Source organism: Lithobates pipiens, unplaced genomic scaffold (assembly GCF_037356315.1).
Source record: "Lithobates pipiens isolate NorthernLeopardFrog02 unplaced genomic scaffold, aLitPip1_a1.2 Scaffold_3, whole genome shotgun sequence".
Lineage (NCBI taxonomy): Eukaryota > Metazoa > Chordata > Amphibia > Anura > Ranidae > Lithobates > Lithobates pipiens.
The window spans coordinates 189,673,550-189,691,013 of record NW_027507790.1 but is presented as its reverse complement, the minus strand read 5'-3'; the positions used below and the strand labels follow the sequence as shown (position 1 = coordinate 189,691,013).

Sequence of the window (17,464 nt, the reverse complement as noted above, 5' to 3'; positions counted from 1 at the left end):
ACTCCTATGCATGAGAAGGAGTGCAGTCATCCCGGTGTCTTGTCAAATAGGGTCCTCCATCAGATGCTGTCCTCTGCGTACTGCGCATGCGCAGTACACAGGAGCACAGATTCCGAAAATTGCCGAGGACGAACGGCGCCTGCGCCGTGAGTCCAGGTTCTATCCCCACTATCCAAGTGGACATAGAGTTAGAATAAAAAAGAGCCGAGCGCAGCGAGGCCGAGCCCGAAGCGTGGCGAGCGAAGCTCGCCCGCGAGGGGCCCTCTAAAATTCTAAACCCTATGTCCCCTTGGATAGTGGGGCTACCTCCTCCACTCACGGCGCAGGCGCCGTTCAGCTTCGGAGATTTTCCGAAGCTTCGTCTGCTCCGTACTGCGCATGCGCAGTACGGAGCGGACACATATGGATGGCCGGACTCTATTAGGCAGAACACCGGCACAGGTGCTGTGCCAGAATTTAAATTGATCTGCGCTTGAGCAGTTCAGTTTACATTCCAAAGAAGCTGCAAGCAGGCAGGTAGGTTTATTTTATGCAGAAAAGACATTGCATGAAAGGTAAACTAACACTATATACCCCCTTCAAAACCCTCTAATCCCTGCTATACTTACCTCTGGCAATCCTGAGCTATCCGGGCTCCTTTAGCCATTCCAGCAGTCTGGGGCTTTGAAATCCCAGCTCTTCTGTGTGCTTTCAGGGCAGACCAGATGAATTGCAATTGGTCAGTGCTGTAACAGTGACCTGATCTGGTCTGTCCTGGAAGTGCTGCATAGAGAAGAGAGGAAAGAGCAGGGATTTCAAATCCCCAGATCTCTGAATCAGCTGCGGGAGCCCTGATAGCCGAGGATTGTCGAAGGTAAGTACAGCAGGGACTGGGGGGAGGGGGGTTAAGGAGGGTGTACGGTGTTCACCTTTAAAATTATAGCTGGATGCAGACTGTAGAGTTTTTAGTCACCCTAAACTACATTTGGTTTGAGCAGCAATGTTTTTTTTCCCCTTAATAAATGTGGAGTTTTCCTTTAAGCACCAGGGTTCCTACTGTTTAAACAAAGTACACTTGTAAAAGGTAATCCTAAGCTTTCATGTGATTGACACGGTATCTAAGATCTCCACAGGAAAGAAAAGAGTTTACTTGATGATTAAGATCTGTCCTGTGCTGGAATCTTGCACATGGTTACAGAGGTAAATGGAGACTTTAGTATTCTCTTGTTGAGGCAGGTTTAAAGTGACATCAGTGCTGCTTTCATTTCAACATGGGCGAGGAACGATTCCCTTATGTGTGCCTGAGAGACCCCCAGCAATTTATGATGATAAATTGAGCTTTTCCAGACATTCTGCTCCAGTTTCATGACACAGCTGGAATACTATACCAGTAGTATACATTTATTATTTATTTATTTAGAACTTTTTCTTAGAGAACACCAAAAGGAATGTTTACAGCATAACTACGTTATGACTCTGTCAGACCACACAATACTGCAGGATGGTCACAGCTTTACAGACAGCACATATTTAAAGGACAACCCCAGGGAAATCTAGAAAATAACTTTTCCTTCTCATATATATGTAAGCCTTTAAAACTCATGAAATCAAAGATACTTAATAATTAAGGTAAATCTGCCTTTATTTTGACTTGCCACAAGTGGAGGCAAGGGATTGCTAAACTGATGGACAGGAGGAGGAGGAAGTACATAGGTTGGTATAAACGTAAAGTGTAACTATGAAAAATTTTTGCAAACGCGCTCTGCCTACTACAAAACATGTCAGAATAGAACCCGTTCCTGCTGGCTATTTTAAAGTGGTTGTAAAGTCAGAAGGTTTTTTTTTATCTCAATGCATTCTATGCATTAAGATAAAAAAAACAAAAACCTCAGTATGCAGCAGTCCACTGCAGCCCCCCAATACTTACCTGAGCACATCTCGATCCAGCAATGTTGCAAAAACCTCAGTATGCAGCAGTCCGCTGCAGCCCCGCCAATACTTACCCGAGCACATCTCGATCCAGCAATGTTGCAGGAGTGTCTTGGCTGCCTGGGACTCTCCCTCCTCAATAGCTAAGATGGCAGAGCGGTGCTATTGGCTCCCGCTGCTGTCAATCAAAATCAGTGCACTGATGAGGTGAGAGAGGGGGCAGGGCCAAACTGAATGGACACACAGAGCAGCGGCTTGGCTTGGGTGCCCCCACAGCAAGCTATTTGCATTGCTGGGACTTGGCAGAAGGGAGGGGCCAGGAGCACCAGAGACCCAAGAAGAGGAGGATCTGGGCTGCTCTATGTAAAACCAACTGTACAGAGCAGGTAAGTATAACATGTTTGGTATTTTTCAAGAAAAAAAACAGAGGCTTTAGTAGCACTTTAAAGGCTAAATTAACTTTATTTTTAAGAAAAAATAAATGCACATATTTTTGCAGAAAAAAGTGCATTTATTATTTTTTCCTACAGGATCCTGGAAAGCAGTGAATCATGGGTGCAACGTGCATATGGGCTGTCAGTTTGAAATATCATGCATGAAACACCGCTCAAACCGATCCAGTGCTTGCAAAATGTGTGGCCCCAGACCTCTGTGACCAAGCCCTGATGGGCGGGTGAAACGCGTCAGGGGGCGTGGTCAGAGCAGTGCTGGTTGAGGCCATGCATTTTGCAAGCACTGGGTCGGTTTGAGCGGCGTCTTATGCATGACACTTTGACACTCCTGTATTAGTGAATAAAATGCCTGCTCACATTTTCTGAGTACCAGCGGGGGGACACTTAAGCCCTGACTTTGAGCGGCGCTACAAGCTTTTACATGATCACTAGGGATGAGCCGAACACCCCCCCGGTTCGGTTCGTACCAGAACTTTCGAACGGACCCCACGTTCGTTACGAACGTTAGAACCCCATTGAAGTCTATGGGACTCGAACGTTCGAAATGGAAAGTGCTAATTTTAACGGCTAATATGCAAGATACTGTCCTAAAAAGAGTTTGGGGACCTGCCTCCTGCCCCAGGGGACATGGGTCAATGCCTAAAATGTTTTTAAAAATGGCCGTTTTGGCGGGAGCACTGATTTTACTGACAATTAAAGTGAAAAAAAAAGTGAAATATTCCTTTAAATATGGTGCCTGGGGGGTGTCTGTAGTATGCCTGTGAAGTGCCACGTGTTTCCCGTGTTTAGAACAGTCCCTGCACAAAATTACATTAAACGGAAATAACACCATTTAAAACTGCTTGCGGTTTTAATGTTATATCTGGTTCCTGCAATATGGTTGAAAATCATTGAGAAAAATGGCATGGGTAGCCCTCCCTGCCCATTACCAGCCTATTTGGGTCTTGTACGCATATTAAGGGGAACCCTGTACCCATATTAAAAAAAGGAAATGCGTGTGGCCCCCAGGCCCTATATACTCAGAACAGCAGTATACAGGCGGTGCAAACAAGACAGGGACTGTGTAGGTTTGTTGTGTTAAGTTGAATCTGTTTGTAATTTTCAACTGGTACATTTTTAAAGTGTAGCTCCAGTCAAAAAAACTATTTTTAAGCTTTTTGGAAAACATAGGGAAGGGTTATCACCCCTGTATAATTTGTTTTGTCGTCCATCTTTTTTCATCTCACTTGCTGCTGTCTCCTTGCGTTTGCAAGTAGGAGATGTTTGTAAGTTGGATGTTTGAAAGTAGGGGCCTGCCCTATATGCTCTGCAGAAATGGCGGAACAAGGTGTTGGTTTTGCCACAACATTGTAAGCCCTGAAAGTGACTCTTGGTGGAGCGCCCTGCTGTGAACGATTATATCAAGAATTTTAATTACATGCCATTGTTGAACAGTGGTAGAAAAATTGACCTTTGGTGGTTGTGGTGCTGGTGCCACAACACTATAAGTCCTCACCGTTACTCTGGGTGGGCACAGGAAGGGGCCTTCCTGTGAAATATTATATCAAGAATTGTAATTACATGTCCCTGTTAAACAGGGGCAGAAAAATTTGGCCTTAGGCACTGCTGCTGGTGCCACCACACTGCAACCTCTTCCATATACTCTAGTTTTTTTGCTGGAATTAGCCCTGCTGCAAAGCGTTGCATCAAAAATTGTACTTAAACGCCCCTGTTAAACAGGGGAAGAAAAATTGGGCCTTAGGCTGAGGTGAATATTGCGGTGTATACTGCGGTCAGGGCACGCAGACAATAACCAGAAAACAGCAGAGATAAAGGGGTATATACAGATGTATACTGTGCTGTGCTGGAGGCACACACAACTTCCAATAACTCCTGCAGATGGCAATTGGGCTCAAATAGAGAACAGCTATGTAGGTGGATTATAGCGGTATGTACTGGGTACAGAGCACGCAGACAGCACGCACTATCTCCTAACACTACTGACTGCAAGCTCTATTATTAAAGATAGATCACTAGCTATATAGGTGAGGTGAATATCGCGGTGTATACTGCGGTCAGGGCACGCAGACAATAACCAGAAAACAGCAGAGATAAAGGGGTATATACAGATGTATACTGTGCTGTGCTGGAGGCACACACAACTTCCAATAACTCCTGCAGATGGCAAGTGGGCTCAAATAGAGAAGAGCTATGTAGGTGGATTATAGCGCTATGTACTGGGTACAGAGCACGCACTATCTCCTAACACTACTGACTGCAAGCTCTATTATTAAAGATAGATCACTAGCTATATAGGTGAGGTGAATATAGTGGTGTATACTGCGGTCAGGGCACAGACAATAACCACTACACAAGAGCAAGATAGGAAATCAGCCAAAAACGATCGGTGTGTACTGTGTTGAAGGTACACAGAACACCCACTGCTTCAGATGCCAACACACTACACGAGGCCGTCTCAATGGCGGCCTTATATAGTGTGGGGCGTGCACTACACAGCCTGAGCTATGATTGGCCACAGGCATCCTGCCTGTGGCCAATCATGGCTCTCCTCGCTGCTGGCACTGCGATTGGCCAAGCATGCGGGGTCACAGTGCATGCTTGGCCAATCATGAGCCAGCAATGCACTGCGCCATCGCAGTGTATTGTGGGCCGTGAGCGCCACACGAATTTTGACGCGAACGGACCAAGAGTTCGGATTTCGCCGAACGGACGAACAGCCAATGTTCGAGTTGAACGTACGTTCGACTCGAACACGAAGCTTATCCCTAATGATCACAGTGATCAGAGATCACTGATCACTGCTTGCAGAAGACGCCGCTCCAACCGATCTGGTGCTTGCAAAATGTGTGGCCTCAACCAGCACTGCTCTGGCCATGCCCCCACTTCTGTGACCAAGCTCTGATGAGCAGGGTGAAAGAGCAGTGCTTGCTGAGGCCACACATTTTGCAAATACTGGAACGGTTTGAGCGGTCCTATGCACGCTACTTTGACAATCTTGCATTAGTAAACAAATAATAAAGTAAACAAAGAAAGAATTTCTCCCGTGCTCCTGAAGGCGTTATTGATATACCATGGTAGGCCTTTTTTGGAAGTAAAAAAAAGGGGGGAGGGGTAAAGAAAAATTTGAAATAAATGTGGAAGTTGATCGTGCGTGTCCCGCTCCCTAAACTGACCTGGGGTGGTCTGAAGAAGGTTGAGTGGAAAAAAAGAAAAAAGAGGAGGAAATTAGACATGCCCATGCAAGGGAAAATACTCAAAGTGGGTCAGCCCACTTTAAGTATTTGCCCTTGCATGGGCATGTCTAATTTTTAAACTTTTAATGTGTATATTTTGTAACCCAGCTTTTATGAAAATGTAGGAACTTTTTTATGGTATTATATATGCATTTGTATACGTTGTACTTGAATAAATTGTATTGGCTTGATCCTAGCGGTTGATCACGCGCCTTCCTCCTCTTGACGATGAGCCTGAGATGTGATTGGGGGGGGGGGGGGGGTGTTAAGCCTGATCTTGCTTGGAGCATAATGTGAAATATTTTACATACCTACTTATTGTCTTGCTCCCAGGGGGTGAATTGCCCCCCCCCACCCCAGATTGGGGGGAGCAAAGGAAAGATGAGCATGTGATGCTGGCAAGTGTGAACATGGAAAAAAAACAGTCCCTATTCTCTAAAGAGAAGAGAAGCTTGACATCAATACTCTGGAGATGTTCACTGGTAGTATAGGGAGTATGCAAGAGTTGGAGCTGTGGTGCAGAGCCGCAAGACTGAAGAGGATCTGTCACTAACTTTATGTTATCCAGCCATATTTCCCTAGCAATGGATCTGGTAGCTAAGTGAAAAGTTCCACTATATTCCTAGTTTCCATAAGTGATTACTTATGCTTTAACAGTTTTTCTTGATAAGATGTCCTGAGTAGAGTGACTGTTCTCCCCCAACCCTAGAAAATAATTTTTTTGTTTCATGATCCTGTAAGCATTATTATAATATTATATTAGTTAGGACTTTTATTATATTACAGCATACAAGGTAAGATAAAGATGGGATTATGCTTTGTGCATCGTCGGGTCCTTCTTTAACAATACTAAGGAAGTACATTTAGGTATTACATACCTCCTAACTTTCTGAGAAAGGGCACTTTTTAGTATAAAGTAAACAAGCAAAGGACATACCCTTGCAATGGACCAAGGTATGTAGGCAATGAAGAATCAGTAAGCAAAAATTGATTGGTTAACTCACAAGTGATTTATTTTTTCACCACTACTTTTTCTCTATACTGGCATCTCATGTGAACAACCGCAGAAACTCTATGGTTACATTTAGGCTCCATGCACACTGGGCTTTAAAAAAAACATTTGTTCTCTTGAGAGTAAAAAACGCTCAAATTGAGCATTTTTTGTATAAAGTTTAGATGCGTTTGGAGAGTTTTACGTTTTTTTCTGCCAGTATGCTCCAATCAGAAACGCGAACCAGAAGGTTTTTTTTCCTGCCTCTAAAAGTTGAACTCAAAATACGCCTGTGAACATCCTAATGTGCATAGACACATAGGATAACATTGAACTGCTTCTACAGGCAGAACACAAAACTCCTGTAGAAGCAACGGTAGCAGTGCTTTGCGGGTGTTTTTAACCCTCTATTCGGCCACTAGCGGGGGGTTAAAAGCACCCCGCTAGTGGCTGAATAGCGCCGCTAAAACTGCGGTAAAGCACCGCTAAAACTAGTAGTGTTTTAACGTTAACACCCGCCTGCCCCAGTGTGAAAGCAGCCTAATGCCGCGTACAGACGATTGGACATTCCGACACCAAAACCGTGGATTTTTTTCCAACGGATGTTGGCTCAAACTTTTCTTGACTACACCCGGTCAAAAAAATGTTGTCGGAAATTCCGAATGTCAAGAACGTGGTAAAGTAACAACATGTACGTCGAACCGAGAAAAATGAAGTTCAATAGCCAGTGCGGCTCTTCTGCTTGATTCTGAGCATGCGTGGAATTTTGTGCGTCAGAATTGTGTATACACGCTTGGAACTTCCGATAATTTGAGAACCAGCTGTCAAAAATGTTGCTGTTGGAAATTCTGACAGCAAATGTCCAATGGAGCATACACAAGGTCGGAATTTCCGTCAACAAGCTCACATCAAACATTTGTTTTCGGAAATTCCGATTGTCTGTACACGGCACTAGCGTTTACTGCTGTAAAATACTTCTAGTAACTAAATAATACATTTGTTTATAGAGGCGTATACCTCAGACCAAAATGGGAACAAATGAGCAAGAAAGAGGGGACAGTCCCTCTAAATCAGGGACAGTTGGGAGCTATGGCATCAGGGTTGCATGTGCCAGCTTTCAGGATAATGTAACATGCTGGCAACTTTAACATATCACAGCTTCCTTTTTAATGTAATGTATTTGCAATTCATTTCATAGGACTCCAAGGCGTCGGGATGAAAAAAAAAGAGATAAATAGATAAAGCCAAGCCACAATATTTGATTCATCGACTTTTCAAATGGCATTACACATTGCATAGAATATTTATCATGAATGTCATTTTATTTTGGAATGGATAAAAGTGTATGCCCTAGTTTATTCCAGAGTTACAAAATCACCCCTATAAATCTACCCGAATGTGCATGACTGTGAAGCCAGCCATGTCAAAAGATATTCATTGTTAATTATCTGCTTTCTTGTGCAATAGCTTTAATTCTTATAAAACACCTTTGTTCATGTAAATGAAGCATCACAGGTAATAGAGCCGAGTGTGCTTGGGAAGAAGCTTATATTTGCCACACAATGACATCCTCTCATTAGTTTTTTCTCTTTTCTGAATTTAATTCTGCAGTGAAGAAACATCCCAACATGAACTTTTTTTTGTGGACCTATCAGCATGACCGTCTTTAATATTGATTGGACCCTCGGCAAAACTTTTCTTGCCCCCCCCATGCAGTTTCGCTCTCCACCTGCTCTGAGACATACAATAAATAGCAGCTAAACTCAAAATCAGTTTACTAAATCAGATCAGGCAGCTATTACGATTAGTTGCCAGAGGTTGCAGTGTATCATTACCACTCACGAACTGCTTGCTAGAGGTTACAGCACACATTACGGCTCACTGATTAGTCGCTAGAGGTTACAGCACATGATTTCTGCTTGTTGACTGGTTGCTAGAGATTACTGTGGATATGACCTCGGGGGGCATGATATACATGTCAATGCCGCTGGCCGCCGCTATTTGTGTATAAATGCCACCTTTATTTACATACGAATGCAATTGATATTTACATATGAATGCTGGCAATTTACATGTAAAAACAGGGTCTGCAGGTGAGTCATCTGTACACAACAATAGGGCAGAGCTGGGCAGCATTAGTAGCAGCGCTTCATACTGAGATATTGGGACACAGCCTCAAGGGACGTTGATAAGGATAGTTGATAAGTATGAGGCAGCTGCTTTGGGCACCACAAAAATGGTAGGGCCTAGGGCAGCTGCCCCTTTTGCCCTGCCTTAAAAACAGCCCTGTCTATCAGTAATTTTTGAAGTCTGCGTGTCCTTAAACTCTAGTCAAATAATTGTGGTTAGGCTTGAAATGAGCATCTTTGGCAAATAATGCCATTAGTCTGCTGCAGGCAGGAAGCATTTCCTCATTCTACTACTTCCTACTGAACACTAACTGTTGTAGTTTTTATCTCACTAGATCACAGTCATCATTAGGAGGGTTGATGTGTGTGCTTGGGCATTAGTGTTTACATGACCATGTCATCCCTGGGCCGGTGTCATTAACCAGGAAGTAGATTCAACCCTGAACAAAGATGGCTCCAACCAATCATCAACTAAAACAGTCTTCATAGTCTACATATTAACATGCATGTAATTCACATGGAAAATATATCTGAGGCTAGCTGCACTTTAAAATCAATATGTGGTCATGGTATGGACATTCAAATATTTATATATTCTTAGTAAGCTTTAAACAAGAAAATTACTGACCTATGTAGCTGCAGGCACTGTGGAGCAATTAATCCTCACAATTCACAGCAGTAGTAAAAGTGTTATTCAATTTGTTCTCTAGCTTACCTTGCTCTCCCCTGTAAATATTTAAATGCCCATAGCATATATATATAGTTTCACTTTATGAGTAGTGTTGACTAGTGGGACTCAGCACTCAAATGTGAGCATGTCAATTCATTTAAAATCGAAACCCAATTTCTTACTTTGCCCCCCCCCCCCCCCCCCTCTTATACAGATGATACATTTTTTTTTCTTTACCATTTTGTTTCTTTTTGTGCTTCAAGGCAGTCTAGGCCAGGCCCCATTGCTTCCTGGGATTGCTATGTCACAGCTATGTTAGGAGGCAGTGTGTTACTAAACCGCATGTTTGTGCCGCATTTCTTCACATGAGCACAAATGGCGCTGGGAACTTTAGAAATCTAACAGCATTTGTGCACAGATACACTGCCAATCTCTTCTAGCTCAAAAATGCCTGGAAGAGACCAATGGCGCATGTGGCACATAACACGTGTGTGTGTCTGTGGGGGGCTAATTTAGGAGCAGTTAACTTCCGCTTTAAATGTTGCAAAAACACAAAAAAGATGGGGTAGCACAAAGCCCTTGTACACACGGTCGGACATTCCGACAACAAAATCCGTCAGATTTTCGGATTTTGCCGGAAACTGGTGTTGCATAAACACAGTCGGACAAAGTTGACGGAAAATCCAATCATTCGTAACGTGATGACGTTATTTCGTTACGACAGGACTATGTTTGGTCTAGGAATTTGATCTGAGCATGCGGGGCACTTTTTCCGATCGGAATTCTCTAAAAACGGTCGGACAAAGTCCGATCGGATCATGTTGTTGGAAAATTTTATAGCCCAGCTGTAAAACTTTGTTGGTCGGATATTCCGACGGAAACAGTCAGATGGAGCCCACACACGGTCGGATTATCCGACAACACTGTCCGATCGGACATTCTCCATCGGAATGTCCAACCGTGTGTACAAGGGCTTAGAGTATCAGTAATGGGTTGGGTATTGATATCACAATAATGGAAGGTGCTCACTTCTTGAATTGACCAGGAAACCACAGTTCTGTGTATCAGGCAAGCAAGAATAATTTTCTTTTACATGATAAAGGTGAAGATCATTGTTGGATATCCCCCAAAGGATCTTCAATAAATAAGCATTGGGTGGCTGTGTGAATAGAGCACACAGTGGAATGATTATAACAATGAAAACAGTGACTCAGATGGAAAAGTGAAAAGGCTCACCTGGCCAAAATGCCAGGTGAATAAGCCACGGCAGCAGCACTTTATAAACTTGGTTTCAGAGCAGATGACGGTAATGGAGCAACTCAATCCAGTTCAAAGCAATTTGATTTAAACTTTAATTTAACATTAAAAAACTCAGCATGTTTCAAAGCGAACATCACTCTCTTCAGGAGCTTGTACTAGCAGGTAGAGTATCTGGCCTGGGAATGTCCTAACTTCATTTGGAAGTGCTTGGGATCATAGCTAGGCATTATGAAGCCTGGGCTACTCTCCTCAGCTTTCTGTCCTAATTACCTTTCACTAGGACCACCGGAAAGAAGATCAGGTATAAAACGACAGTTACATAGGCTGAGAACTTTGGTGCTTAATTTGTTTTGAGCCATTTCTATTTTCTGAGATATTAATTGATTGGGATATCCAGTTGCACGTTGAACATATGCATGCATGGAAGTGGTCATCACATGACATGTTTTATTTCCCACCTGTCATCTTGTCAAATGCACCCCTGCCGGTCATGCCAATATGTATTGCTCAGATATGGACCAGCAAGATCTAGACAGGAAATGGCTGAAAGACACTGGAGGAGATCAGAAGCACCGAGTTATAAAAATAAAGGATGAAGTGAAACATTATTTTATGATATGGTTTAGCAAACTAAAGGTCGTCCAGGGTTTAGGTCTACTTTAACTTTATTATCCAAATGGCTGCACAGTGTACAAATGGGTACTGACCCATTGCATCACAGAAACTTTGCTTCTCTGTTTGTTCAGACCTCTTGAGCTATGGCATGTTGAGTAGAAGTAATTGACATTGATCTATATAGACTTACAGTAGTATATCCTGACATGTATCAATGGCAGTTATAGGCATGTGGCCCTCATAAGCAGTAAACATATTTATGGAGGTGTTAAGAGTATTTCAAAAATAATTATGAATTAGTATTGGGAAGCCGTAGTACTTGGTAAACTTCTTGACAGGAAAATAATCTGTGCAAATGTCAAGGTTTCCTGGTTGAAGCCATTAAGTGTGAGTTGGAAATATAATGTGGTTATATTTTTATATATTGCCTGGTCGTAAAATTGGAAGTTAAAAAGGAAGAGTAGTATGTCTTATGATTATTTCTTGATGTTCCTAAAGAATAATGAAGTGGAGGTATATTGATATGCAGGATCAGAAGTGCAAATGATACAATACAATCTAAAACAGATACACACATTTTTGAATGATGTTTCACAAAACCACATCTCATAAATGTAGTAATGACTACAAATAGGATTGATGACCCCATTTGGTGAACATTCCTTCTTGTTCATCATTCAAATGACTCCAGTATTTAAGTATCTCAGTTTGGAATCTCCCAAAGTTTGTACTCTTTGTTTGCAAAAGGCACTTTGTTTTACACTATATTTGAAATGAAAATCATCTTATGGATGAGAGTTGAAATTCTGACAAACGATTCATTTCAAGTCAATTTGATTTTCCTTAATTGTTTTTTAATGGCTGTAGCTTCACTAAGATTATTATGATATCTCAGCTCAAGCAAGAGGACACTGAACACAAATATACATATATTTTTATGCAGGAACAATGGAAACATGAAGAGCATTTAGTACTGCAGAGCTGCATGTTATTTACATGACCAGTGATTCCATTGACTTTCTGTGACCTGTGCTGCTCAGCCAATGGCCAGGGGTCACACCCTTCTCTCCTTACTAGATATTTATTAAATATTATTTGTAATTCCTTTCTAAATATGTGGGGTGTAGAGGGCAATTAAGGCAGGCCATAGATGATGTGATTTTCTATCCTGAAACCATGGGCTGCAGGAAAGAAAATCGCTTGACACTGACTGTGTTGATGGGGGAATGCCTCACATGGAACTATTATGTCCTCCTAGTGGCAAGGGGGGGGGGGACGGCTAGGGGAGCCATCCTTGCCAGGAGAACAAAATGATAATTGCTGGTGGCTATAGCCACTGCCAATAATTGCATGCTGAAAATCTGACATGCTTGTTGTACCCAATTCTGTCGATGACGATTTGGGTACAATCCATCTGCCCATAGATGGATCGAATATTGGCCTGTCCCTAATGAACTGTGCTGAGATTTGGCCGGCTTAAGGATGCAAATTGCTTTAGGTAATGACCATATGTGATGCTAAGCCTCCATAATTGAAAGAACTCAAATCCAATAAAATAAAAGGACAGTAAGGCTAGGTAGGAAAGTGTTAGATAATGCTGGATGTTCTCCAGTCATTAAACGAGGTGGACTCTTTCTGACTTCATCTCAAATTGTGCAGTCAAATAAGAGTAAGCAATTTTAGTCCAAGAGATGAGCCAGTATTTTTTGTGTATTGTTCTGAAAAAAGCAACCAAAACTGATTTGAAGACTCCAACAGACAGAATAAAATAGCATTCTTAACAATATACAATTCCAAAATTAAATTAAAATGAAATCATAAGGATTGCAATTATATCTGTTTTTTGTGAATGCAAAAATGTAATTTCTTGAAGTTTGTTTTATGAGCTGGTTATAATAATAAGGATTACAATTATATGCACTGTTGTGGATGCAAAATCTTGCTCAGATAAAATGGTAATTTAAATCCCAGCATTATTGAGCAGGTGGAAGGAACAGGCACATTGTTCAGCCCTCTACTAGCAGCCTATAAAACTCACTGAGAGGCTAACAGATGCTGTGGCTGGAAGGTGCACCAAGTGGTACTAACATTTAGGGCAGTATGCGCCCAGGGGCAAATGCCCAGAACACAGACTTCATAGAGTTTTACAGGCTGCTGGCAGCAGGGCTGGACAGTGTGCTTGTGGCGTCTGCCTACGCAAAAATACCAGGATGTCATGCGCAAAGGCTAAATGCCCAATGTGCCCTGGGGCCAAACAAAAAATATAATCACAGGTGATGCTATAATACTATATATTGTGTGGTTAAATGTGTTGCTGTGATACCATATGAAGATTTTTAGTGCTGTAGAAACTTTTGAATGAAATTCCTTTAAAAGTATCACTGCAAAAGTCAGTCTTTAGCTACAACGTACCCTTAATTACAACTACATGTAGATCCAAATGGGTAATAACCCTTATACAATATTCAAAAGAACTATACAATATGCAAATGTAAAAATCTCACTTAGGGTGACAACATTGATAGGAACCCCAATGATACATAATATCTAACCAACGTTTGTTGTAATGTAAAATCTTACTTGGGGTGACAACATTGATAGGAACCCCAATGATATATAAAATATAACCATTCTTTTATTGGACCATAATGGATTCATTGCATTGTTCAGAAACATATTGACAATATCTTTTAAAGTTACTACAGCTGTTATCCACAAATACAATAAAATGTATAAATAACATTAGACCCAAAAGAAGTAATTAAACCTCTTGTGAACACAGAAATGTCCTAAGAGAATGATGATTTAAGGAGGATCTCTCCCATCAAATTAAATTTTGTTTGATTTATTGGGTTCATTTTACTGGACATATACTGTAATTATTAAATACAATGTTGATCTATATGTAGCAAAATAAGGCGTTTACATTTAATTTGTCATTTCACAGATGTACTTGGTTTACTTCTGAATCATATACATGGTCAGCCATCCAGGGACTATAATTCACAATTATATTACGAATGCAACATTTGTGGAACATGTAATTTGTCTGAATTCACATAGCTCTTGATCCATCAAGGGGTCACTTTAGCTTTATGTATAATAAACTGATTGCAAATTTTGACGTAGACACACTTTATGACGACCCACCTAATATTGAGTAAGTCTCCCTTTTGCTGCTAAAACAGGCTAATGTTATCATGGAATAACGCTTCCATAAAGGGGTGTAATGGTCAGCAACTATGTTTAGGTAGGATGTATATGTCAAGTAGCATTAATATGAATGTCAGGACCCAAGGACTGCCAGCAGAACATTGCAAAAAGCATCACACTGCCTCTGCCAGCTTGCCCTTTTTCCATATCCTGGTGACCTCCTGGTGACATCTTTGTGCATCCTGGTGACCCCTTTTCCCCAGGTAAGCGATGCACATGCACCAGGCCATTCAAATTATGTAAAAGAAAACATGATTCATTAGACCAAGCCACCTTCTTCCATTGCATCATGGTCCAGTTTTGATGCTCACATGCCCATTGCAGGTGCTTGGCTTGACTGTTAACACAGGTCAGCATAGGCACCCTGATTGGTCTGCAGCTACGCTGCCCCATACACAACAAATTGCAATGACCTTTTTTTCTGCTTTCAACACATCAGCTTTAGGGACAATATTTTTATTTGCTGTTTAATATATCCCACCTACTTTCACATGTCATTGTAATGATATTAAATGTTATTCATTTAACCTGTTAGTGGCCATGAAATTGTGGCTGTTCGGCTTATATGACTACTGGAGCCATGTTGTGGTTTTCATACCTTGATGCCCTGTACAAACGACCGGTTTTCCCATCGGAATAAATTCTGAAGGTTTTTCGGATGGAGTTCCGAAGGAATTCTGCTGAAACTGGCATACACACGATCACACAAAGTCCAACTGTCAAGAACGGGGTGACATACAACACGTACGACGGGACTAGAAAAAGGAAGTTCAATAGCCAGTAGCCAATAGCTTCCATCTCGTACTTGCTTCAGAGCATGCGTCGTTTTTGGTCCGTCGGAACAGCATACAGACGAGCGGTTTTCCTGATAGGAATTGGTTCCTTCAGAAATATTTAGAACATGTTCTATTTCTAGGTCCGTCAGAATTTTGGACGTAAAAAGTCAGATGGGGCATACACATGATCGGAATATACGATGAAAAGCTCCCGTCTGACTTTTTCTGTCGGACATTCCACTCGTGTATGTATGTGAATAACTGATACTCACTTAATTCATCTGGACCAACAATCATTACATGATCTCCAGTGAGTGGGTGGTACATGTAACTACACTGGATAATGGGGTACTACTACATGGAGTATTTAACATATACTGAGAGATTTTTGGATTTATATTATTAGGAACCTGAATTTTGTGGGAAGCTCCATAAACTATATTGTTACACCTTAGGAGATCTAATACATACGAGGGCTTTGGATAGTGTTAGTTTTATGGGGGACATTTAAGACTATTTTAGAGGTTTTTCATCAAGTGCATGTTATGGGAAGATTGTGATGTGAAGTTTTAATTTTGGAGTACTATATGTCTATTTCAATTTATTTGTTAAAGTCTTCCAAACTGTTTTTGGTTAATTTTTTTGTGGGTATTAATCTTCTCTAGCTCTTTAGATGATTGAATATTTATAGACACACAGAAAAGATGAGAATGAAAGGAACTATAGATTTGTTCAACATGTCATATGTATCTGTTCAGGCATATACATAAGTTAAGTGAGCTGTTTTATCTATCTGGGAGTTTGATTTTTTTTTTATTGTCCCTTTAGCTTGACCTCATTAATACTGTATTGAACTCGTGTGTATGCAAGTTATTTACTGACGCAGTACAAAAAAGTTCATATTTAGTGTGACTGACAATATTCTCTTTCACAGTCCCACCAGAATGAGAGTAGCATGACAGGAATTTACATGAAGTATAATATGAAAGTTTCAATTCCATAAACCTTCCTCTTTCTCTTTCCTTAGATTCTTCAATTAAAGATTTTATCATGCTGTGAAATCAGATACCTTTACTTTCCAAAAAAAAAGGGAGGGAAGAGTAAACTATATAATTTTTCCTTATGCCGTTAATGAAAAATGAACAGTCTGGCCTTGACACATTATTTAGGTTAGCCAATTATGTTTAGTCTTTTAAATGTTTATTTAGGCTATGATGAACAACACTGGCTTAATTTAATTACTCCATATTTTGTAACATTAGTTATAACCACCAAGTTTTAATCATTCTGTCATATGGCTATGGGGGTTTACCTTCCTTCGTTTTGCATAGGCAAAAATTGGTTTGATTTACATTTTCTTATTTTTAATTTCCTACAGGTACAGAAATGGCCCACTCTCATTAATTTTCCTATATGATACTTGAGAAGCTGCGTGAAGGATTTATTTTCTTTGCTCTTCTGTCAGTTTCAACTTTTTTGTGAGCATTTTAACTGGACTAAGACAAAATGGACAAAGAAGAAAGAAAATTTAGGAGATGGCCTTCCGTTAAGAAGTAAATCTTCCTTTGAAAAGCCACTAATCAAGGTGGTGGCACAGAAGGAAGAAAAGTACATGGACTTGTTATGGTTCCGTTCTGGGATCGAACTAATATTGTAGGAGAGAGGTAGCCTCAAACAGAAAACGATTCAAAAAAGAAAGACGTGTCCGTTTTCTTGTTTTCCAAATTATGGAACTTTTGTGGAAGACGTTGACCTGGATATTGGGCCTTGTCATGGTTTCATCGGAATCTCACAGGGACCAAAGACTCACCTATCGATCTCAAGGTAGGGTTTTTCTATTAGATGTAACCAGTGAATCTTCATTTCCGTATTCCACATTAGTTTTTTTTTTTTTAATTCAAGAATCCACCAGTTTATCACTTATCGCTGATTAAAATGTATATTGTGTTAGTTATTTTATATCACCCAGCATGTCAACAGCAAAGTTCTGGACATGTTTAAGACCCATCTGTCAAAACTTTTTATTGATAATAATGCCACCTTCACATGTCAGCAAAATTGTACAGGTTCACTGTAAGCTCCTCCGTATGGTAAGAGCCACATTGTGAGTATAGAGTAGTATTTTCATACACATCCCACTAGACACGAGATGTGACTTACTTTCCAAGCCCCACAGAAAATTGTGCAGCCTAAGGCTAAAGGTTTTCTACTTTATCA

General features: G+C 41.0%; 1 protein-coding gene across 1 annotated transcript in view; it reads left to right on the top strand.

Annotated features, from left to right (window-relative positions):
- ADAMTS6 (ADAM metallopeptidase with thrombospondin type 1 motif 6) overlaps nt 1-17,464 on the top strand; it is a 441,127-nt gene that overhangs the window by 47,739 nt on the left and 375,924 nt on the right. Inside the window, exon 2 of the mRNA XM_077462633.1 lies at nt 16,626-17,071. Coding sequence (XP_077318759.1) covers nt 16,975-17,071 — 97 coding nt within the window. The 5' untranslated portion in view covers nt 16,626-16,974. The remainder of the gene's footprint in view (nt 1-16,625; nt 17,072-17,464) is intronic.